The 25,989-nt window shown below is 38.4% G+C and overlaps 1 protein-coding gene across 1 annotated transcript in view; it reads right to left on the reverse strand.

Moving 5' to 3' along the window:
* ARID2 (AT rich interactive domain 2 (ARID, RFX-like)) overlaps positions 1–25,989 on the reverse strand; it is a 187,834-nt gene that overhangs the window by 3,839 nt on the left and 158,006 nt on the right. Inside the window, exons 17-20 of the mRNA XM_011987553.1 lie at positions 13,614–13,752; positions 13,441–13,526; positions 11,984–12,107; positions 11,803–11,894 (exon numbers count right to left, since the gene is read on the reverse strand). Of these exons, the coding sequence (XP_011842943.1) occupies positions 11,803–11,894; positions 11,984–12,107; positions 13,441–13,526; positions 13,614–13,752 (441 nt within the window). The remainder of the gene's footprint in view (positions 1–11,802; positions 11,895–11,983; positions 12,108–13,440; positions 13,527–13,613; positions 13,753–25,989) is intronic.

A 25,989-nucleotide genomic window follows, 5' to 3' on the forward strand; every position in this document is an offset into this window, starting at 1 on the left:
TATATCCTGAATGCCCCATTACCCATAAAAGCTGTTTTCTAAAAATTTATAAACCTTATATTTTCTACCCAAAAGATCACACCATTTATGTGGCTATCTATATAATAAGAGATTATAAAAGTGAGCATCATCTAGCAAAAAAAGTGATGCTGGGGGCTGAGAAAAATGGTAAAAATCAGCCAGAACTGAGGGATGGATAAATGGACAGATATGTGATAAAGCAAGTATACTAAAATAGTCATGGTAATAGCTAGGTGGCAGGTATATAAAATTTCATTGCAAACTTAGTTCGAATTTGCCTATGTGTGAAAAATTTTATATTAAATGTTAAAAAAAATCAGCCGGCATGAGATTACCAAGAACCTTGGTGCCTTCATTAAAATACCTCTGAATAAAAGAAACTATAGGAGAAAAAAGGAGAAGATGAAGACACATACATTTTGAATTAAAAAACATTATAGAAAAGAAGTTTACGGAAAAAGATGCAAAAATTCAAAATCAAAATTTAATGTAGGGACTGGAGTCACTTTTACTGTAGTAAAGCAAAGGAAAAGAAATAAAACAAGAGTAAAAAATGAGACTGAATAATAAAGAGTTGGGCATCTTTTCATGTTTTTTGGGGCCATTTCAGTTTTATGTAGTTTTCATATATACATACCATCACATACCCAAAAGAGTGGATAAAATTAAATATTTTAATCACAATACCAAATGTTGGCAAGTACATGCAGCAACTGAGACTCTCATACATTTCTATAGAGTGTCAACTGATAAAATCATTTTGGAATTGGTTGGCATCATGTAGTAAAGTTTTAACATCTTATGAGTCACCAATCCTTCGAAAACACTCAACAGAAATATGTCCATATATGGCCAAAAAAAATATGGTTTAGAATGTTCATAGCAGCATTACTCTTAACAGCCCCAAACTGGAAATAACCCATTTGCCCATCGAAAGTAAAGAAAAAAAATACAATAATATGAATAAAATACTATGAATCAATCTCAAAAATATAATGCTGAAAATAATATTGTATGATTTCACTTATAGAAAGTTCAAAATCAGACAAAACGAACCCTCTGGTGTCACAGATCAGGATAGTGGTCCCTTACAGAGAGGAGGATGGAGTAAAGACTGGAGGGAAAATGAAAGATTTCAACTGATGTTGCTCTATTTCTTAACTTGGACAGATAGTTACATGAGTGGTTCACTTTGTGATAATTCATTAAACTTTTCACTTCTGTTTTATATAATCTTTATGATTTTCTTTAAAATTTTATTTAACAACTTTTAAAATAAAGTATGAAATTTCTAAGATCTTTCTGGAAAAGAAAAATTAGTTGTACAAAAATTGATTTAAAAATTTACAAAACACTTTGGGAGACTGAGGCAGGCGGATCACGAGGTCAGGAGTTCGAGACCAGCCTGGCCAACATCGTGAAACCCTGTCTCTACTAAAAATACAAAAAATTAGCTGGGTGTGGTGGCAGGAGCCTGTAAATCCCAGCTACTTGGGAGGCCAGGGCAGGAGAATCGCTTGAACCCGAGAGGCAGAGGTTGCAGTGACCAAGACTGCATCACTGCACTCCAGCGTGGGCAATAGATTGAGACTCCATCTCAAAAAAAAAAAAAAAAAAAAATTACAAAATAAAAATAACTTTACAAAGTACAATCAGTTTTTCCCCACAATCAAGAAAATTTGAAGGAAGAAAAAAGACTTCAGTTTCAAAAAGTTAACAAAATCATATTTTTCAAAGTGATAGTTACATGTTAAAAAGCATTCTTTTATTTGAATATTGCATGGATAAAACTAGAAAGAATAAACTGAAATCACTAGGATGATTTAAAAGTAACTAATAATTTCCTTTTTGATATAAATGTTTAATTTTGTGAGGTTTTAAAAAATTAAGCACTCACTTTGTTTTGATACAAAACAAAATATGCCTATTTTGTTTTTCTATAAAATGATATTCTCTCAACTTCTATATTCACAGGTTATTTTTTGCAGTGAGCCAAGATCGCGCCACTGCACTCCAACTTGGGCTACAGAGGGAGACTCTGTCTCAAAAATAAAATAAAACAAAACAAAATAAAATAATTAAGGAAATTTCCAAAAAATAGATTAAACAGAGAGAAAACAGAAAGCTAAAAAAGAAAAAAGAAAAAGAAACATACCAGAAAAGTTCCCATTACTGAAGGATATAAATATCCAGACTGAAAGGACCCACCAAAACGAAATAATAACTTCAATTAAAACAACAAAACACCCCCTGAAGACACATCATCATCATGAAACCTTAGAATATTCAGAAATAAAGAGACCACAACAGTTTCTAGAGGGAGGAAAACAGATCACATACAAAGAAATGGGAACCAGAATATCACTAGTCTTCTCAACAGCAAAGCTGGTGCTAGAATATACCAGAGCAATATCCTCAGATTTTTAAAGAAAAATGACTTTTCAATCTAGAACGTGATGTACAGCCAACAACTATCAAGAGTAAGGGTAGACTACAGACATTTTTAGGCATGGAGTGTCTTAAATTATTGAAAGGATATGCTTTTACATGAAGACAGTAAAACAAGAAAAGAAAATAAATGGGTTTCAACGAAAAGGGATTCAACATGGAGACAATTCCTGAGAAGAGCTGTGTACCAGGTCCAGAGAGCAACCTGTCTAGACTGCGGAAGGGCAGTTTGCAAGGAAAAAAAAATTCTAAAAATGAAAATCTGATAGAAGTTTAACAACTGTGTGTGGACAGCTTATTGATATGCTTGAAAGATATTGATTAAAATACATGGTAAAATCATACTAGGCCCATAAAAAGCCAAGCAAAAGGCATGGCACTCATGCTTTTTATAGGAGTAATACAAAGAGACAAAAAGGCTGGGTGTGGTGGCTCACGCCTGTAAGCCCAGCACATTGGGAGGCCAAGGTGGGTGGATCACTTGAGGTCAGGAATTTAAGACCAGCCTGGCCAACACGGTGAAACCCCATCTCTACTAGAAATAAAAAAATTAGCCAGGCATGGTAGTGGGCATCTGTAGTCCCAGCTACTCAGGAGGGTGAGGCAGGAGAATCACCTGAACCTGGGAGGCAGAGGTTGCAATGAGCTGAGATCGTGCCACAGCACTCCAGCCTGGGTGACAGAGCGAGACTCTGTCTCAAAAAATAAAAATAAAAAAGAGAAAGAAAAACATAATAGTATAACACTTGGCTCAACATCAAACAATCCAACAATAACATCTGATTTAAGATTTAATCAACGACTGTGATGGAACAATAATATGATGAGGAAAAAGGAAAGTGGGAAGAAGAGAGGTTTAAGACTATCCAATTTCTTAAAAGGGAAGTCAATAAATGTATAAATTTAGGTAAGTTAAGAAATAGTAACACAGACATATTCTTTTGAAATATGAAAGCAATTGCTTTAACTCAAATTGTTGCAGGATCCCCCCTTGGAGGTGGGTAGTGGGGGCAAAGTAGGGAACTATTTGGTTTTATAAAGTAGGGAACTATTTGGTTTTATATATATACATATATATATACACTTTTTTTTTTTTTTTTTTGAGATGGAGTCATGCTCTGTCGCCCAGGCTGGAGTGCAGTGGTGGGATCTCGGTTCACTGCAAGCTCCGTCTCCCAGGTTCACGCCATTCTCCTGCTCAGCCTCCTGAGTAGCTGGGACTACAGGCACTTGCCACCACGCTCAGCTAATTTTTTGTATTTTTAGTAGAGACGGGGTTTCACCATGTTATCCAGGATGGTCTCGATCTCCTGACCTCATGAACAGCCTGCCTTGGCCTCCCAAAGTGCTGGGATTACAGGCGTGAGCCACTGCGCCCAGCCTGGTTATAACTTTTATAGCACTTACTACTTCTTTTTTTTTTTTTTTTTTTGAGACAGAGTCTTGCTCTGTTGCCAGGCTGGAGTGCAGTGGCGTGATCTTGGCTCACTGCAACCTCTGCCTTCCAGGTTCAAGTGATTCTCCTGCCTCAGCCTCCTGAGTAGCTGGGACTACAGGCATGTGCCACCAGGCCCAGCTAATTTTTGTATTTTTAGTAGAGATGGGGTTTCACCACGTTGGCCAGGATGATCTCAATATCTTGACCTCGTGATTCAACTGCCTCAGCCTCCTAAAGTACTGGGATTACAGGCGTGAGCCACCACGCCCTGCCTTGATTTTTTAAAATTTATTTTTTCTAACACCTTCATTGATGTATAATTCACACACTATACAATCTATTTATTTATTTGAGATGCAATCTTGCTCTGTCACACAGGCTGGAGTACAGTGGCACGATCTCAGCTCACGGCAACATCTGCCTCCTGGGTTCAAGGGATTCTCCTGCCTCAGCCTGAGTGGCTGGAATTACAGGCGTGCGCCACCACGCCCAGCTAATTTTTGTATTTTTTAGCAGAGGTGGGGTTTTGCTATGTTGGCCAGGCTGATCTCAAACTCCTGACCTCAGATAATCCACCCGCCTCGGCCTCCCAAAGTGCTGGGATTACAGGCGTGAGCCACCGCGTCTGGCTCAATCCACCCATTTAAACAAAAATTCACTCGTTTTTAGTATATGCAGGGAATTGTGCAACCGTCACCACAATCAATTCTAGAATATTTTCATCATCTTTAAAAGAAACCCAATACCCATTAGCAGTCACTTCCAATTTTCCCAAATCCTTCCTTTGTTGTGTTTTAGTTTTTTTCCATTGTGGTAAAACATATATAACATAAAACGTACTATTTTAACCACCTCAGAGGCATTAAGTACATTCATACTGTTGCACAACCATCACCACTATCCATCTCCACAACTTTTTCATCATCTCATAATGGAACTCTCTACCCACTTAACAGTAACTCTCCATTCCTGAACTCCCCCCAGCCCCTGGTAACCACTGTTCTACTTTCTGTCTCTATGCATTTGACTCTTCTAGGTATCTCGTAAGTGAAATCATACCATGTATTTGTCCTTTTGTGTCATGCTAATTTCACTTAGCATGATGTCCTCAAAGTTTATTCATATGTAGCATATGTCACAGAATTTTTTTCCTTTGTAGGCCGGGCTCAGTAGCTCAAGCCTGTGATCCTAGCACTTTGGGGGGCAGAGGCAGGTGGATTGCTTGAGCCCAGCAGTTCAAGACAAGCCTGGGCAACATGGTGAGACCTCATCTCTAGTAAAAATACAAAAACTGAGGTAGGAGGATCACCTGAGCCTGGAGAGGTCAAGACTGCAGTGAGCCATGATCGCACCACTACACTCCAGCCTGGGCAACAAAGTGAGACCCCGTCTCAAAGATTAAAAAAAACTCAAAACTCACAGAACTGTACACTAAAAAGGGTGAACTTTACTATATGCAAATTAAAAGTTTTTTCCTTTGTGATACTGAATAATATCCCATTGTATATACATGCCACATTTTGTCAATCATCGATAGACACTTAGGTTGCCTCCATACCAATTTTTGGCTGTTGTAAATAATAGCCATGAATATTGGTGTATATATATCTGTTCAATTCCCTGCCTTCAATTCATTTGTGAATATACTCAGGGTGGGACTGCTGAATGAAACAGATAATTCTGTTTTTTTTTTTTTTTGAGATGGAGTCTGGCTGTGTTGCCCAGGCTGGAGTGCAGTGGCCGGATCTCAGCTCACTGCAAGCCCCGCCTCCCGGGTTCACGCCATTCTCCTGCCTCAGCCTCCCGAGTAGCTGGTAGTAGAGGCGCCCGCCACCTCGCCCGGCTAATTTTTTTTGTATTTTAGTAGAGACGGGGTTTCACCGTGTTAGCCAGGATGGTCTCGATCTCCTGAACTCGTGATCCGCCCGTCTCGGTCTCCCAAAGTGCTGGGATTACAGGCTTGAGCCTGTTTGTTTTTTTAAGGAACTGCCTTACTGTTTTCCACAGCAGCTAGGCATTCTCCATATATTCTGGATATTAGTTTCTTCTCAGACAGGTGACTTGCAATTATTTTGTCTAATTCTATGGGTTGCCTTTTTATTCTGTTGATAGTGTCCTTTGATGTACAAGTTTTAAATTCTGATGAAGTCTAGTTTGTCTGGTTTTCCTTTTATTGCCTGTGTCTTTGGTGTCATATCCCAAGAAATCACTGCCAAATCCAATATTATAAAGCTTTTGCCCTATGTTTTCTTCTAAGAGTTTTATAGTTTTAGCTCTTATATTTAGGTTTTATATATGGTACAGGTTATGTATCCAACTTTTTTGATGTATATATCCAGTTGTTCAAATGCCATTTGTTGAAAAGACTGTCTTTTCCTCATTGAATGAAGAATTGGCACACTTATGGAAAATCATTTGACCAAATATGTGAGGGCTTACTTTTGGGCCCTCTCTTCTATTCCATTGGTCTCTATGGCTGTCTTTATGCCAGTACCACGCTGTTTTGATTATGTTAGCTTTGTAGTAAATCAGAAGTGGGAGTCCTGCAACACTGTTCTTTCTCAAGATTATTTCTGCTATTCAGGGTCTCTTGAGATTATGTATGAATTCTAGAACGAATTTTTCTTTTTTTGAGTAAGATTATCACCGTATTTATTTTCCTATAATTTTTCTATAGCTTCAACGTTTTCTCTTCAAAATCAAAAGAAAAATATCCCAAAATTTAGAACTGGATCATTTGGCCCTTTCTCTTCTTTATCTCTTCTCAGTTCAAAATGCTTGCGTTTCTTAATGGACAGCATCCTCTTGATCTGCTATTAGGCTCAACACATTCCAGCCTTAGCATAATCGTGGTTTTAGCCTTTGTATTAGTCTGTTTACACGCTGCTGATAAAGACATACCCAAGACTGGGCAATTTACAAAAGAAAGAGGTTTATTGGACTTATAGTTCCATATGGCTGGGGAGGCCTCACAATCAAGGCGGAAAGTGAAAAGTACGTCTCACATGGTGGCAGATGGGAGCTTTTGCAGGCAAACTCCCCTTTTTAAAGCCATCGGATCTCGTGAGACTTATTCACAATAATGAGAATAGCATAGGAAAGACCTGCCCCCATGATTCAATTACTTCCTGCCACGTCCCTCCCACCACATGTGGGAATTCAAGATGAGATTTAGGTGGGGACAGAGCCAAACCACATCAGCCTTCTTTTGGAAAACTGGCTTTGTCTGCCCAAAACAGCCACTCTGCTTCCAATCATAGGGCCTCTTTCCCTGGGCATACAGGGAATCCTTGCCCTTCTCATACGGTGTCACTTTTGTAAGGTTGATGCTTGCCACACTTCTTACACAAGGTTCTTTGGGTTTTAGGTACATTGACCATCTCTGCAGCAGAGCTGCCCTGTCTATATGATGAAAACAGGAAACTGCATCTACAACCCTCACCTTGTGTCACTCACACATAACTGGATTTTTCTATTTTTTAAAAAATCACTGGGATGCTGACAGGTTGCAATGAATCTGTAGAATGCTTTGGAAGTACTAACATCTCACTTAAATTAAGTCTTCCAATTCATGAATATGAGAAATCTTTCCAGTTGTTTATATATTGTTTAATTTCTTTCAGTAATCTTTTGTAGTTTTCAGTGTACCAATCTTCTCCCTCTTTGGTTAAGACAATTCCTAAGTATTTTACTCTTTTTGATGCTGTTGCAAATGGAATTACTGGCCAGGTGCGGTGGCTCACACCTGTAATCCCAGCACTTTAGGAGGCCAATGCAGTTGGGTCACTGGAGATCAGGAGTTCAAGACCAGCCTGGGCAACATGGTGAAACTCCATCTCTACTAAAAATACAAAAATTAGCCGGGTGTGGTTGTGGGTGCCTGTAATCCTAGCTAGTCAGGAAGCTGAGGCAGGAGAATCGCTTGAACCTGGGAGGTGGAAGTGGCAGTGAATCAAGATCATGCCACTGCACTCCAACCTGGGTGACAAGAGCAAAACTCTGTCTCAATAAACAAACAAATAAATAGATAAATGGAATTATTTTCTTAATTTCCTTTTTGTGTTGTTCATTAGAGAAACATACTATTTGATTTTTAAATAAGACCCTTGCATTACACATTAAATATACATATATCAAAAGAAGGCAAATATATTGCACTTTTCCAGAGCTCAAGCTTGATCAGAATGGAGATGAGATGCATTAAACATTTTATACTATTCAAATTATTAGATTCTGAATTTCAAATAAAAAACTGCTGATATTTTTATACTGTTCAAGATATTCTACGATAAGAATGAGGGTAAATTTCCATATATCTTACTTGCTTTTTCTTTTTTTTGAGATGGAGTTGCCCAGGCTGTTGCCCAGGCTGTTGCCCAGGCTGGAGTGTAGTGGCACGATCTAAGCTCACTGCAACCTTGGAGGCCTCCCAGGTTCAGGCAATTCTCCTGCCTCAGCCTCTCGAGTAGCTGGGATTACAGGCACATGCCACTATGCCCAGCTAATTTTTGTATTTTTTAATAGGGACAGAGTTTCACCATGTTGGCCAGGCTGGTTTTGAACTCCTGACCTTGTAATCCACCTGCCTCGGCCTCCCAAAATGCTGGGATTATAGTAAGCCACCGAGCCTGGCCATTTTTTCTTTAGTTTAAAAGATCACACTCTATATTACTTCTTTTTGTTCTTGAGACAGAGTTTCACCCTGTCACCCAGGCTGAAATGCAGTGGTGTGAGCACGACTCAATGCAACCTCTGCTTCCTGGGCTCAAGTGATCCTCCCACCTCAGCCTCCCTGGTAGCTAGGACCACAGGTGCACAACACCAAATCCAGCTAATTTTTAAAATTTTTTGTATAGATGGGGTTTCGTCATGTTGCCCAGGCTGATCTCGAATGCCTGGCTCAAGCAATCTATCTGCCTCAGCCTCCCAAAGTGCTGGGATTACAGGCATGAGCCACCACGTCTAGCCTCGCATTATTCCACTAGAGAACTATCAAGAGAGAATTATCTTTTGTAGCTGCCTGATTTTCTACACTCTCTCCACACATGTGGGTTCTGCCAGATTTTCTATCAGTATTCTTGCTTAGGTAAAACTCCCCATCAGTGGAGATGTTCAACAGAAGTTCTATACTGGGGATTTCAACCTGGATTGGGCGAGTGAATAGAAAGACTTAATGGATTGTCTTAATTCATATGACTCTACTATTCTAACGTCATAGGACCTGAAGATGCCAGAAAATACTTGAAAGGTTTAGAGATAAATAAAACAACAAAATCAACAAAACAAAACCAGTGAAATGAAAACTTTTGGCTCAACATTTTATTAGCTCTAGACAAAGAAGCTTTGCCTAGAATGTACAATTTCAATGTGAAGAAAAGGCCCTTAAAAAAATTACAAAGTTGTTTCTAGTATTCCAATTTTCTACACAAATTCTAGATCAGGCCGGGAATGGTGGCTGATGCCTGTAATCCCAGCACTTTGGGAGGCCAAGGCGGGTGGATCACCTGAGGTCAGGAGTTCGAGACCAGCCTGGCCAACATGGTGAAACCCTGTCTCTACTGAAAATACAAAAAAAAAAAAAAAATTAGTTGGGCATGGTGGCAGTTGCCCGTAATCCTAGCTACTCAGGAGGCTGAGGCAGGAGAATCGCTTGAAACTGTGAGATGCAGTTGCAGTGAGCCGAGACCACGCCATTGCACTCTAGCCTGGGCAACAGAGCGAGACTCTGTCTCAAAAAAAAAAAAAAAAGGCCGGGCACAGTGGCTCACACCTGTAATCCCAGCACTTTGAGAGGCTGCGGTGGGTAGATCACTTGAGGTCAGAAGTTTGAGACCAGTCTGGCCAACATGGTGACACTCTGTCTCTCTTAAAAATACAAAAATTAGCCGGGTGTGGTGGTGAGCGCCTGTAGTCCCAGGTACTCAAGAGGCTGAAGCAGGAGAATCGCTCAAACCTAGAGGCAGAGGCTGCAGGCAGCCGAGATTGTGCCACTGCACTCCAGCCTGGGCAATAGAGCGAGACTCTGTCTCAAAAAACAAACAAAATAAAACAAACAACACAACAACAACAAAACACACACAAATTCCAGATCAGAACTCTAGGAGAATGAATTTCCCACCACCTGTCTATCAATCAAATACTTACTGAATGACTATCATATTGCTAACACTATGCTAGGCACTAAAGATACAAAGATCAAAATACTGAATCCCTACCTTCAAAGAGCTCATCATCTAAGGTGGTAACATGCAACACATGGGGCAGTAGGGAATATGTACTGTGCTCCAGGTCAGGGTTAAGGTAGTAAGGAAGATGTCAGGAAAGGAAGCAGTAACCACTGAGTTGAATCTTAAAGGATGAATAGGAGGTAGAGATTATAATGTGTTGGGCACTGTGCTAAGTGTTCAAGCTACAAAGATTAATCAGAGGAAGTCTCTGCACATAGTTCTGTAAGGGAAAAAGCCGCATAAAAAAACATTTTCAAAACAATGAGATTAAAAGTTTTAAGATAGACATGTTGTAAAAATAGAGGAGAACAAGCTCAGTAGGGAAGGGGAATAGAGCAAAGGAAAGGCTACACAAAGAAACTCATGTCTGAGCTGAATTATGAAGGGTAAGCAGATATTCAATAGGTGGGCAACGCAGGGAGGAGGGCATTCTAGGCAGGGAGAATAGTATGAGCATTGGAACAAAGGTACAAAGTGTGACTTGAAAGAGCCCAGTGTGATTAGGAACTTGCATGTGGCTTAGTTTCACTGAAATGTAGGCTATGAAACAAAAAAGGGGTTAGGAGGGAAATAAAGTAAGAAAAGTAAAAAGAAATGTTATGAACTAAACCATGAAGATACTAGAATTCTCGTATGGTTATTAAACCTTTACATTTCTTTTTTTTTCTAAAAAAACTTGGCTCAAGTGTGAAAAATTTTCTTGTTCATTTATACTTGATTAAATAAATATAGTAACATTTGCCATTACAGATAACTTTTTCAACTTTAGCTTTAAATGCTATTCACCTTCCACTTAGCGAAATCTTAAAACAATATAGTCAAATGCATTTTCTTTTTATAATTGATACCACTATTTTTATGCTTAGAAAATTCAGTTTAAAGGTCATTGTAAAGAATATCATAAAAGACCTAAAACAAGGTAAAATAGGGGTGTAGGGAAGAACTAACATGGATTCAAAATACATTAAGGAGATGGAACTAATATGTGAAAGGGAGAGCCTGAGATAGAAAGTGACTATCAGGAACACAAGATGCATCTGAGGACAGCTTCTCAGAGAGGCAGCCCAGGAGTGGTCAGTTGAAGATGCAGGAGGAATTCCAGAAAAGTAACTAAGGAAGACAAGGTATCGACAAAATATTCTATATTTGCTCTCTCAAGAATTAATGAGTTATCCCTCCTGGTTTCCGTACATCTACAAAATCCTGGGTTTTCTTTTGCTTAAGTCCATTGGAAAGTTTAAAACTTCAGAGTATTATACATATACCTTAACATTATTTATGACATTGATGGGTACATGAAAATGACAAGTGTCAAACTGAATTTCATTTGGACTCCACGTGATTCAAATGATCAATTCCTTTGTTTTCCCCAATAAACTCCTAAGTTTCCTCTTTAGTAGAGCTACTTTTTGTTCTAAATTCTATGGCCAGTAAGACAAATTAACTTAATAAAACAACTTAAAGGACCATTTTTTGGTTGTTTTAACTTCTATTTATTTTTGACTTTTAAGAGCTCATCATGGCCTGACCTAGGCATAAACTTTTGGATGTATTTGCAAAACTGATGAGAAAAACAATGAAGAAAATACAGTTATCTAATTTTATTAACTTACATGTAAAAATAAAATAAACTAAATTAACTTTGGCTACAGAAAACATATTACTCACCTGCGACCACATTCTGAATATTTACCAATATTTTTTAATATTAAGGCAGCTGTTAGTCGGATGTGTTTAGTTATTGGTCCCTCTTTTTCATCCTTAAAAAGAAAGGAAAAAAAGAAAGAATAAAGATCTAAATCACACAGGACTCAGACTTTTACAGATAAGGGTTTCAAGGCATGCTTACTGTAAAATCTCGAAAGACAAGGTTTCTTGATCCTCTCCTCAGAGCCATAAGTGCAGCACTGGGATGATTCACAATGGCCTTCTGTGCTCTAGGAGTTGAGCTTGTGCCCCCTACAGCTGGCTGCCTAAATTGATCAGAGAGAGCGAGAGAGAGAGTTAACATGATACTGCAGACAGACTGACAACTATGACCATCCTGCCAATCTCTTTAAGCTGGTTATTTAAAAATTGTGTTTACAGGGTGACTAAAGGTCCAATGGGCCAGCATTAACGTTTATGCTCTGTGACAGCTTAGGCAAAGGGGCTCTTAGTATCAAGGTGAAGTTTCAAGTCTTTTATTTTCCAATCTATCAATTTTAAAGCAAATAGATGTTCCATCTTTAAAGTTACCGTACTGGGTAAGTATGCAATCAAGACAAATTCAACATAACGTCATAGTTACAGCCTTCTCATCTTTGAATATAATGTGAAGATTTTAACAAAGAAGAAAAGTCTACAATTTTTGCTACAAATTATTTCCAAATGTTACCTAAGAGTAAAGTAATAATACTACCTAAGAATGTACTGACACTGGTCATCCAGGAAAACACGGTATGATAACATGGATTTATGCTAAATACCACATTTCAAACTATTACTTACATAACTTAAATTTCATCATTATTTCATAATTTCAATCAATCCTTTCACTACAGTTCTGTTATTTATGAAATATACAGAATGGAAGAACTGTAGAGATGATTTTATGTAAAATATGATTCAAACTACTGTAGATTTCTTTGGCCAAGCAGATAAAATGCATCATTATCCGTGTGCTCTGGTGAGATAGCAATGGAGATGCTGACTTATCATATATGAGGAAACACTGTTTCTGACACTGTAACTGGCTGCATGACTTTCAATATTTCTTTTCACATTTGAAAAGCAGGGGTATTTCTGATACATTTTTACTAATTCTGAATATTAAATTATTTTAAGCTAATGCTGAATATTAAATGAGACAACCTGAAAACAATCTTTAAACTGTAAACCAGTGTTATGTATGTTTATATGTGTATGTGTATATATATTTGATAATGGCAAGATATGAAATCTCTTTGCCATTATCAAATAGATGATTACTCTCTTACAGGAAAAAGAACCATACACAGTACTTTTAGTTTACAAAGTATTTCTCATATACCATCTGTCATTACTTCCAATGACTGACTAGTCTACAAAACAGAATCACTGTTAGAGCTCAAAGGTAACTTACAGACCACATTGTCCAGCCAAACGGAAAAGTGATGCCAAGAGAATCTAAGCAATTTGAACAGGGTCACATTGCTGGTTTGTGGCAGAGCTGGACTAGAACCCAGGTTTCTGGTCTCCTAATATGCTAAGTTGCATTTCATTGTTCTTGTGTTTTGCCTAGTTTCTTTTTGTATGTACAGTAGGAAGTAAACTCATTTTCCTTACTTGGTAGAAGACTTCTGACTTCCTGCTTGTCCTGGTTCATCTTGTTTTAATCCTGCAAGTAGGGCATCCTTTGAACAGTGCTTATCCTTATTGAGAAAGAGGAAGCAACAGAATGCATATCAAAATCTTTAATGCAAATGAGTTACTGATCAAATAATATTTAAAAAGTGTACCTGCAAGTGGGTAATAAAAGAAAATCGCTGTCGCTGAAAAGGCTCACAACCTTCCCAAAGACACTGCCCTGGATATACATCTTTTCCTCCATGTTCAGTTGCTGCATGGTAGAAAACCTGTGAGGGTGTCTGAAACCACCTATAAAAAATAATAGTAGTAGACACTTGGATGTATTCAAGTATATTTTGAAACTATTTCAAAAATTTCTCTACTTATATTTCTAAGTAGAATCATCAGTTGTACTGAACACTTTTGGTAATTTGTTTTAACATCCCTTATTCCTAATTCCCTACCTTCAATGAAGGCTGACTAAAAATCTCTTAAAAGTGAATAAAATATCATTTAAAAACACCATAGAACATTATCTTATAAACAAATATCATATTCTATTGTACTTTTATAAATTGCTCATTTACTAGATTTCATATTAGATATAATAACTCAAGCATATCCAATCCAACAGTTCAAATTCTGTAAGTTTTAGTAAGTCTGCCTTGTAAGTTCACATTTATATGTCTGTCCACGTTGTTAAGTACCATCTCTCACTCCTCCAGCACATATCCTATGATGTCTGAGTGGGCAGGTGGCAAAGCACACAAAACTGAAGGAAGTCAGATTTTATTGTCCTTTATTAGACAATATGGAATTGAGAGAGAACAGTGGAATCTAGACAGCAAAGAATGTATTAAAAGGCTTCAATTACTAATGAATAACTCAAATATTTGTGCAATCAATATATATATATATTTTTTTGAGATGGAGTTTCGCTCTGTCACCAGGCTGGAGTGCAGTGGTACCATCTTGGCTCACTGCAACCTCCGCCTCCCGGGTTCAAGCGATTCTTCTGCCTCAGCCTTCCAAGTACCTGGTACTACAGGCACACGCCACCACGCCCAGCTAATTTTTGTATTTTTAGTAGAGACGGGGTTTCACTATGTTGGCCAGGCTGGTCTCGAACTCCTGACCTCATGATCCACCCGCCTCGGCCTCCCAAAGTGCTGGGATTACAGGTGTGAGCCACAGCACCCAGCCACAATGAATATCTTTAAGATCTAAAGCAAAGATCTCTTAGGATTTGACTTTTTATGGCTGTCATATAAACATATATATATTTGAACCAGTTTTTAATGTGTAACAAATACCCAGTATCCCAAATTATTCTTCCTTTAGGAATGACTAATATTTTAAAATAAAATTTAATCAGAAGTTAATTAAATACTAAATTATATAACACAGTGTCAGAAAGAGTAAGTTATATATTTAATTTCCATCACATGTATCTATATAAATACCTACAAAAGTATATTGTGAGCTAAAATCAGTAAACACATTTTAAATTTCAGAACTTTGTTTACTTCTCAGAACTCACAATGCTATTTCATTAATATGAAATATGACTTGAGTTCTGTTATACATACTAGTTATTGCCACAAGGAAGCATTTCTTGTTGTGTTTTTAAGACATTACCTAAATACTATTAAATCATTAACTGCAATATATTAAGTCTACACACACGTGCACACATATACACAGAAACCAAAATCCAAATGTACTACTACTCAGTATTCACAATGTCTATTTCTAAACTATTTTTCAATACATACAATGAATCAAGTTTATTGGCAACAATAAAAATGGTGAATTTAGCAGCCACAGGAAAAATGATAGCACTTCCTTAAATCAATTTTAATTACTAAATACACACAGTTATGTGTATACGAATTTAAGACAACAGATATTTTAAAGTGTTCATTAGTCTATCTGTCCTCAGAGTCTATTTTTCTCTTCAATCTACTACTATTTTCTTCATTCCAAGTCTATTTTTTATCTAACTACTCTAGTCACAAAAGCTATTCATTGAATGTTGTGGTGGTTCAAGGTAAAGTTCTAATATAATTATAAATGAAGCTGGTTGCAATAATCACGTGAAGGTGAAAAGTAGTTAAGGGTTCCAAATCCATTAAATGAACTACCTGAATTTTATTTATTTATGAGACAGAGTTTTGTTCTGTCACCCAGGCTGGAGTGCAATGGCACGGTCTCGACTCAATCCAACCTCTGCCTCCCGGGTTCAAGCGATTCTCCTGCCTCAGCCTCCCAAACAGATGGGACTACAGGCACCTGCCACCATGCCCAGCCAATTTTTGTATTTTTAGTAGAGATGGGGTTTCGCCATGTTGGCCAGAATGGTCTCGAACTCCTGACCTTGTGATCCACCTGCCTCAGGCTTCCAAAGTGCTGGGATTACAGGCGTGAGCCAGCCACCATGCCTGGCCAATACCTGAGTTTTAAAAGTTTACATGTAATATTGGAGAGTTAAACTCTAAAGAAATGTAAAGGAAATAAATACTGAGTTTTCAGAACATTATGGATATTTACTGGATGGATTGGGAGAAGTATAAGTGATGAAGCAGAATGCTACTGTTTACTGTCATATCTAGAAAACTGTTCTTAAAACTAGTCCGGCAATCACCTCCACTCCCTACCACCAACCCATAAATCATAAACAATATGTTAAGGGAAGTGGGAAAATTCAAGAGTATCCAAAAATAATACAAATAAAAATTACTTGTGATATAGCCATAATGCTAACATTTTAGTATACTTTCTTTAAGCCTTCTCTGAGTATGTATGTGTTTTTAAACAAAACTGGGACTGTTACTGATATAATTTTATATACTGCTGCCACTCCAGGGTAATATGATAGCTTTGTACAAATTATTATTATTATTTGAGACAGAGTCTCACTCTGTTGCCCAGGCTGGAGTGCAGTGGCACAATCTTGGCTTACTGCAACCTCTGTCTCCTGAGTTCATGTGATTCTTCTGCCTCAGCCTCCTGAGTAGCTGGGATTGCAGGCATGCAGCAGAATGCCTAATTTTTGTATTTTTTATTAGAGACGGGGTTTCTCCATGTCGACCAGGCTGGTTTCAAGCTCCTGACCTCAAGTGATCTGCCTGCCTCGGCCTCCAAAAGTGCTGGGATTACAGGTGTGGGTCACCACGTCCGGCCCCTTTGTACAAATTAAAACAATATTCTTCCTTAAGATACTTTATTGTCTTGTGCTGAAAAATTGTTGTAATAAATATACAACATATGGCACATACAATGTGACTGGTTCCCCCCTTCATGTGTACAACCATTGGCAACAGCTTTGGGCAAAAAAGAATCCTCTGAAACTCATTTTACTCACTGAGAATCTACTTTTAAAGATGGGTGTGAGGCTTAAATTTGATGTGTATACATCTATTTGGAAAACAGTAGGCCAAAAATAAATAAGGGCTATTGTCATCATGATCAGTAATAGTAGCAGTAGTGGCGGTAAGGGGTAGTGGTGGTACTGGTAACCCCTTGTCTCTTCACTGGGCCATCTTGTTAATCCTCTACTCTGAGATCTTCTCCACAACTATTCCAAAATTGCAAGCTTTGCTCAGCAACATTTGGTCCACCTTCAAGTTAATGGCCTCCATTAGCAAGCAACACTCACTATCGCTCACAACTAATTTTATTCATTTCTGCTCCTGAAAATATTCTCCATAGAAACTGCCTGCAATTCAACTTTGGTTAAATACTGAATTTCAATCTTATTTTAGAGCTTGTCTTCCTCTGTACTTGTGTGTATTTGTAAATTTAGAGACAATATCTTACATTTATGTCTCTGAAAAAAAAATGCTTATTACCGAAAAAACAAGTTTATTTCATTAGAGCTTCTTTGACTTTCTTCTCTACATTAGATTTTCAGTCATTATTCATCCTTTCTTTACCTTGGATCTCAGCCAAATGTAGCTACTATTTCCCAGGTTAACTCCTTCATGTATATATTGGTGAGACACCCAAGTTTAAAAGGGCTCCTCGGAGAATCTCTGACCAGCCTCTGTACTGGGAGGAAGGGGTGGAGCCTCGGGAAGTTCGTGCCATTTGCAGCAGGGAGATGCCTGGCCACTCCTCTTCCTGTGTGGTAAGCTGAGAATAAATCTGTGAGGTGGAAAACCGGTAAGCAGGACTCCATCTCACTTTGCTGAGCTGTTTTTCCTTTTCCGTTCTCATCCAGTAAATTCCACTCCTCACACTTCTATGTGTCTATGAGCCTAATCTTTCCTGGTTGTGTGAAAAGAACCCGGTTTTTTCCTACAACATTGGATTCCATTGTGTTTCTTCATAAATTATCCCCTTTTCCATCTTTTATCTTTTCCTCTCTACTGAATCTCACACTTAAGTATATAAAAACAAATGTTATTCTAAGTAGAAACAACAGAAACAACACTTTTTCTTTGATCCTGCTACTTTTTCAAAAGAAAGAAACCAGAATTTATCAATATCTGGGAAAGCAATGCAAAATGTAATATTTAATATAGTTACTGCAACAAGTTTTTGACACTTTCAGTCACTGGCGATTTAAAAAATACGTATTTTTCAATTACATCATCACTATAATTTATAATAGTTGGTCTCCTGCTTGTTATTTAAACCATTGCAGTGAAAGCTCAGGATTAGCTTCTATTCTTCATTTAATTCCCCTTCAGCCAAACTCTATTTTCTTTTATTCCAGTGAAGAACTGTTTGGTTCAACTGAGCAAATATTCACATAGGCTACTAGGTACAAATTTCCTGAAATGAAAACCCATTTTCTGGGGAGAAATTCAAGCCTGCTGCATGAATTTGCGTAAGTCACAAGGAGCTGAATGTTAATCACCAAGACAATGAGGAAAATGTCTCCAGGGCATGTCAGAGACCTTGATGGCAGCCTCTCCCCAGAGGCCTAGCAGGACAAAATTATTTCCTGGACCAGGTCCAGGCCCCCCATGCTGCCTGCAGCCTAGAGACTTGATGCCCTGCATCCCAGCTGTTCCAGCCATGGCTATAAAGGGCCAAGGTGCAGCTTGGGCTGTGGCTTCAGAGAGTAAAAATCCCAAGCCCTGGCAGCTTCCACATGGTGTTGAGCCTGTGGGTACCCAAAAGTCAAAAATTGAGGTTTGGAAACCTCCACCTAGATTTCAGAGGATGTATGGAAACACCTGGATGTCCAAGCGGAAGTTTGCTGCAGGGGCAGAGCCCTCATGGAGAACCTCTGCTAGAGCAGATCAGGGCGCCCACACAGAGTCTCCACTGGGGCACAGCCTATGGAGCTGTGAAAAGAGGGCTATCATCCTCCAGACCCCAGAATGGTAGATAAATGAACAGCTTGCACTGTGCACCTGGAGAAACCGCAGACACTCAATGCCAACCCATGAAGGCAGCTGAGAGGGGGGACTGTACCCTACAAGGCCACAGGGGCGGAGCTGCGCAAGGCTCTGGAAGCCCACCTTGTGCATCAGCGTGACCTGGGTGTGAAACATGGAGTCAAAGGAGATCATTTTGGAGCTTTAAGGTTTAATGACTGTCCTATTGGATTTTGGATTTGGATGGTGCCTGTAGCCTCTTTGTTTTGGCCAATTTCTCCCATTTGTAATGGGTATATATACTCAATACCTATACCCTACTTATCTAGGAAGTAAATAACTTGCTTTTGATTTTACAGGCTCATAGGTGGAAGGGACTTTCCTTGTCTCAAATGAGACTTTGGACTTGGACTTTTGGGTTAATGCTGGAATGAGCTCAGACTCTGGGGGACTCTTAGAAAGGCATGATTGTGTTTTGAAATGTGAGGACATGAGATTTAGGAAGGGCCACAGCAGAATGATATGGTTTGGCTGTGTACCCACCGAAATCTCACCTTGAATTGTAGTTCCCATAATCCTTACGTGCCATAGGAGGGACCCAGTGGGAAGTAACTGAATCATGGGGTTACCCCCATGCTATTCTCATGATAGTGAGTTCTCATGAGATCTGATGGTTTTATAAAGGGTTTATCCCTGTTTGCTCAGCACTTCTCTCTCCTGCTGCCATGTGAAGAAAGACATGTTTGCTTCCCCTTCTGCCATGATCGTAAGTTTCCTGAGGCCTGCTCAGCCCTGCAGAACTGTGAGTCAATTAAACCTCTTTCCTTTGCAAATTACCCAGTCTTGGGCAGTTCTTTATAGCAGCATGAGAATGAACAATACAGACAGTTTCATTAGGAGTTTTCTTATTTACTCAAGGTCTTGGCAGGCTATTTTTCTTTAGTGGCCAAAAAGTATTCCATATCCTTCTTTATAGCCTTCCTGCTGAAACAAACAAACAAACTCACTTCACTTAAAATGCAAGGGATTTTTTTTTTTTTTTTTTGCAGGAATATTCTAGTTAAAAAGTAAGATGGCACATAAATGTTAATAAACGCACATAAATGTATACGTGAGACTATACATCCAAAAAATTCATACTGCAAACATATTTTAGTTTTAAAAAAGGCGCTATTATTGGTTGCAGAACCCTGAATTGTACCTCCACCCTTGGCATTTAACTGTTTTAGATACATAATATTCTGTATCAAAAGAAGTATCAAGGGCAAGCATTATTATATATTCAAATAAGACTTAGTAACAAGCTGCTAAAATTTTGGGGAAAAAAATATACCAACAACCTTGGCAAGAGGTTACTCAACTTTATTTTATCCAGTTGCAAAAGTTCAAAATAGAAAAAAAGTACTAACTTCACTATTAAAGAGAAATTAATTTATTTCCTTAATACATGATGAAACATTATAAATACAAACTGGAAAACTGAAAATCAGTACTGGTATTCTTGGAAACGAAATACTGCTGTTCCTACAAGAATAAATTCTCCAATCTCAGCTTCTGTGCTACAGTCAATCCAGATTAAAAGTCAAAGGTGGGAACAACTGATTGACTAGTGTACCTGCCAAAGGCAATAGGGGACGAAGCAAGTACTTGGCCTTTTTGAGGGGCTTTTGTACAAAGATGGGTCCTGCCTCCTAGTAAGACTGAAATTGTAGGAAATATCCCAAATATAGTAAGGGATTCATATGGAGGATGACCCAAACCAGCTGCCCTCAGTTCTGACTCCTTTCTTTTCCTCCTAATAATTACAGGAAAAGATTTCTGTGTTTGCTCTCTGACCTTCCCGCATCCAGTGGTAGTAACCTGCCGGTCTGTGAAGCAGTCACTTAAAATAGTAAAATATAAAAGTGAATTATCAGGGACTTTGTTTTAAAATGTTTTTAAAATGTGTACCTGCCAAACAAATATGAATATAGTTCACATTTGAAAAGTGCTATGAAAGCTGATTTGTACAATTCAGGTATTATAACAATGTTGTTTTGTTTTGCTTTGCTTTGTTTTGTTTTGTTTTTTGAGACAGAATCTCACTCTGTTGAGGAGGCTGGAGTATAGTGGCATGATCTCTGCTCACTGCAACCTCTGCCTCCCAGGTTTAAGTGCTTCTACTGCCTCAGCCTCCCGAGTAGCTGGGATTACAGGCACCTGCCACCACACCGAGCTAATTTTTGTATTATTAGTAGAGACGTGGTTTCACCATGTTGGCCAGGCTGGTCTTGAACTCGTGACCTCAAGCAATCCATCCACCTCAGTCTCCCAAAGTGCTGGGATTATAGACGTGAGCCACCGTGCCTGGCCAACAATGTTATTCTAAATAAGCTAAATATAAACTTGGAGATAAAATAAAAATAAATGATGATGTGTGTATCTGTGTGCTTTTAATGAAATAAAAAAAGCATACCAAATAATTTCAAACTTTTAAATTCTAGTTTAGACATTCATTCTTCTCTAGGAAAGATATGCCAACATATCACTTCACACCATTCTTGACAAAGCTGCACATAGTGCAAAGTACCTCTCTACTTGAACTTCTGTTTGCTCAGAATTTATTATGTATCTGGCATATTCACATACCTCATCTTATTTGATTTCCATGACTGCTCTTTGAACATAAAATTATCCCTTTACTGCTAAGGAAGTGTGCTTTCAAAAAGTAACTTTTCCAGAATCACACAGCTAAGTAAGAGAACTAAGATTTGAAATCTGGTACGTCTAACACAAAATACCTGATTTTTTCCTTCTATGTGATAATACATAATTGTTTACTCGAATAATATACATAGATGTATTACTAGGTATAAACGGGGGTATACTTTTATATACAGTATCTATGATATCATACTGGCAAATAAATTCTGAAAGCATACTAGATAAGAGGTTAGCATTGGTATATAATTCTCCTTATTATACGCACAAGTTTCCAAGGAATAAATAAGGTTTCTTTGTTTTTGTTTTTGCTGAACTACATACCAGATTCTCACCCTAGGAAATTCTTTTCCCAACTACTGTAAATATTTGATAACAAAAAGGTCTTTAACATGAGTTGGCAAATTCTTCCCATGGTTATGTAACCTTTTGGCATTTAACGTCTTTAAGTAATCAAATTCTTTGGTATTCAATGTTTTAAAGAATAGAGCAAGGTAAAAATTCTACTGCTATGTGTGGTACAAATCAGGGTATTTCCTAGTTAAAAAAAATTATTTATGGCAAATCAGTAGTTAAGGCCTAAGGAACACATATTTCTCAAACTGATGTTACCAAAAATAAATTATTAAATGAAGTTAATCTCACATTTATGAAGGCTCATTAGTTCAAATTATAAGGATAGTAATATTAGCAAAATATCTAGTATTTCCAGCGCTCTCACACAAAATATTTTATCAACCTAGAAACAGCAAGATGATGACGACTTGTTATCCTGACAATTGAAAATGCAAGATGCCAACAGGCTAGGTCACCAAAGAACTGATGACTTTAGAATCAAGCTAGGTAAACTTCATTCATTTAACTTAGTCAAAAATATGTTAGTTAAAAGCATTTTATGTGCAAGGCATTGTGCTAATACCATAAAACTTCAGAAAGCAACATATAACCCTCCGAAGATCTCTTCTGGTTTTGTGACCACAAAATTGAGACAAATGATGCTACGAAACTAATTTCAATTTGTTTCTCCCACTGACATTTTTAAGTCAAGCTACTGAACAATCTAACTACTGATTAATTTCAACCTAAACTGGCAGTTTACCTAAAATTAAGCAGTACTTGCTGAGGCACGTTATCATGAATTTAAAAATTCCACTTGGATATTTTACTCTTTCAAGTATTTTCACATCATTAAGATGGCAGTTTTATGTGTAACATTCAACTAGTCTTTAGATGCTTCAATACTTTTGGAAGAAGCAGAAGTAATCATGTAAATCAATCTACCTTTGTTCTAGAATACAAACTCTAGCTACCTGTAAATTTTCAATCATTTACAAAATATAGTGAAGTTGGTGTCTGTTGTTGTTTTCAGTAATTTTCTATCAGACAAAGCATTATTCAAATCTTAGCCAGCTCGATACAAAAGTCTTATTCCAGGACTTCTGGGTCATCATGAAGTAGGCTGTCATCTGGAGGCAGAAAAGTTTGAGTTATGGGAATAATTAGGCCCACAAAGTAGACCTGGGCCTTGGGATCCCAGAGGAAAAAAGAAAGAAGGTCGTCAAAGAACTGGAGACTTAATCTCAATTTTAAACAATGACAATCATTTTGTTGATGTTCCTCCTATAAGAGCCATATCCCACTCCAAGAGTGTAGTACAAGGGCTGACACCAGAGATGCCTCTAGTGAAAAAAAGACAAGCCTTAGCACCCTAAGGAGCACCTAGAACCTGAGGCCATGTTGGGTGACAGACGGACAGGGAAGTCACCCAGCCCCAGGAAGCAGGTGCTTGACCACTCGGAGTTCCTCAGCGGGGAGAAGAAAAAGAAGTGACCCTTGGCATGTTCCACGGCTCTGGGGTGAAAACCTCCCCAGATCCCAGACACAGTGAGGAGACCAGAGTTGGCAAGAAGTTCAAAAAACACAAGAGGAAAAAAAGGGGCCCAGGACCCCACAGCCTTCTCAGCCCTTCTCATCCCTTGATTCTGCAAGGAAAGGGATGTTGCCTACATTTGCTCAGTGGGGAAGGAGGGCAAGGAGTAGGCAGCCTTGGGGAAGAACGGAAGCAGGGGAGGCCCAGGGAACATAGTGGGAAACTGAAGAAGACAAAAAAAATCCACCAGAAGGGAGACACCCTCCTAGGCCACACCCCAAGCCCTCCAGGTCCATGAAGAGTAGCCTTAGGATATGAAGTAAAAAGAAGCCAGTCAAAATTGAGGCTCCAAAATACATCGCAATAAGCAATGGCCCTAAGGTCACAGCAACGAAGAAACTGAAGTGTAAGAAAAACAGCAGCCACTCACTGAGGACGTGGCTCTGAAAAGGGAAAAAAGAAGAGGAAAGAGAGCAGGATAGCAGGAAACTCGTGGAAAGAGAAAACAGACACAGAGGTGATGTTGGAAAAGAAAGGCAACATGGACAAGGGGCACACAGACCAGGTGAGATGAAAGGCCTTGCCACAGACTGATCTTTAGCTGGGCAAAAGAGAAGCTTCTGAAACCAGGAAGTGGACAGTAACCCAGTTTGGCCAGTGGGATACTGGTTTTAAGAATAAGGAACAGACATGGAAATTTCTCAAACATGGGTGGATGCAAAAATCTGACCCCTTCATTCAGCTGCCCCCCTGCATGACTGCAAGGCCCAACATGACCCTCAGCAAGAAGGCAGCAAATAGCTTGCAGCAGAACCTGCAGCAGGACTACAACTAGGCCATGAGCTGGAAGTTCAACCTAGGAGCAGGCTTTGGCTTCTCCACTGCCTCAAACAAAATCTTTTATATTGGCAGGAATGCTTCCAAGTCAAGTTAGAAGATTAAATTCTAGTGTTGTGTCCCCACAAACAGCCAAAATTGCATTTATATTCAGTTGTACAGATGAAAGCCATCTGACGGTTGTCTTGAATCCAACACCTGCAAAGATTAAGGACACTATCTCGATAGGCTTGGGCAAACTGGGGTGGGGGCAGCTTAAGAGAATATGTCAATGGCTAAAACTTCCTGTTTTATGTGTTTAACATTCCACGCCTGTTTGAGACATCAGCACATATAAATAACATGTTAAGTGTTGAGCATTTGATAGACACATACTCAAGTGTTTTCCTTGCATTAATGTGTTTAATCTTCATAATTATAAAATGAGTGCTATTATTATCCCCATCTTATCCATGAGGCAACTGAGGTTCAGGGATAAAGTAATAAAATTGCCTGGGTCACCCAACAAATAAACAAACAAACAAAAATTATTCTGGCTTGTACAGTAGGAGTAATTACACCTTATAATAGGAATTTTAGGAGGAATTGTAACTGTATAAAGTTCAGTAGGAACCTAGTGATTTGAACCTCAACATCACTTGAGAAGATTTCGTGGGCAGTTGGGGAATTATCAATTTTATCAGTACCAAGTAAAAGTCCTTGGTTCATAGACAGACAAGTTTTCACACAGGAATATTTGTTTAGAATATATTTGAGATCCTCTATATTTCTGGTTTGACTTTCAACAATGCAATTCTAAATATATAATATAGATTTTATTCCTCTTAAGGGAAAATAATTTTCATCTTTCTGCAGCAGTTTTTAATGAGAAATCTATGAGGAGCAATACATTCCAGAAAAGTGTTTTTCAAATGTCTTTTTAGCAACAGAATCTTATTTTCAAACAAAATATTACTTTAAACCCCTATATATAAAACAAAAGCAAAACTCCTATGTTTAAAGGCAAGGTAGAGGGCCTTTCTTAAACTTTGCCTGATACCACTTATTCAAAGAACACTGTAGCCTAGAAAAATAAAGTCCTAAAAACACTGAATATAAACTCTTGACTACTCAAAAGTCCTTTTCTCCAATTACACAGAATTTAAACAGCAATTCCTAGATATTTTTAAACGAAGGGCACTTTTGAGGGAGTCTCAAAAATGTTTTATACAATCACATGTTATTTATACATTTCAAGGATAAACTAATAGTCAACATTGTGCTTAATGATGATAAACAAGGATGAGGACTTCTAGTTCCCTTTCAGACATGTAAAAAGCTGCAAGTCATCAATCAGTACCATCCTCACGACAAGAAATAAGATGAACAAACTGAAAATTTACAACTCCTCCTGGATCTATCAGAGAACCGAAGTCACAGGGCAATCTACCACTCTGAAAGCTGGAGAGACCCTTGAATACAGAGAATCAGCCCTCCTAGCTGGAGCCAGTAACTTGCAGGAACCCTTAAACAGCAATTGACAAACTGCTAATCTTCAGAATTAAAAACCTCTTGGGGTGGGAGGTCAGTCTCTGGGGAGAACCCATACTTTTGTGTGAATTTCCTTCAGAGACCAGTATCTCACAGTGAAGACTGAAAAAAACTTCCTCCCTGCTTCCAGGAATGGAAGAGGGTAAGTAACCGTTTCTAATATGCCCAGAGTGTTCTTTTTGCCTTACAAAGGTCTGTCTCATGAGCCTTATCTGACTTAGCAGAGCCTTATCTGACTTACAGGAAAAGCAATTAGAAAACATGGGCCCTCTCGAGGCA

The sequence above is a fragment of the Mandrillus leucophaeus genome, unplaced genomic scaffold (assembly GCF_000951045.1).
Source record: "Mandrillus leucophaeus isolate KB7577 unplaced genomic scaffold, Mleu.le_1.0 Scaffold1089, whole genome shotgun sequence".
NCBI classification, from domain to species: Eukaryota; Metazoa; Chordata; class Mammalia; order Primates; family Cercopithecidae; genus Mandrillus; species Mandrillus leucophaeus.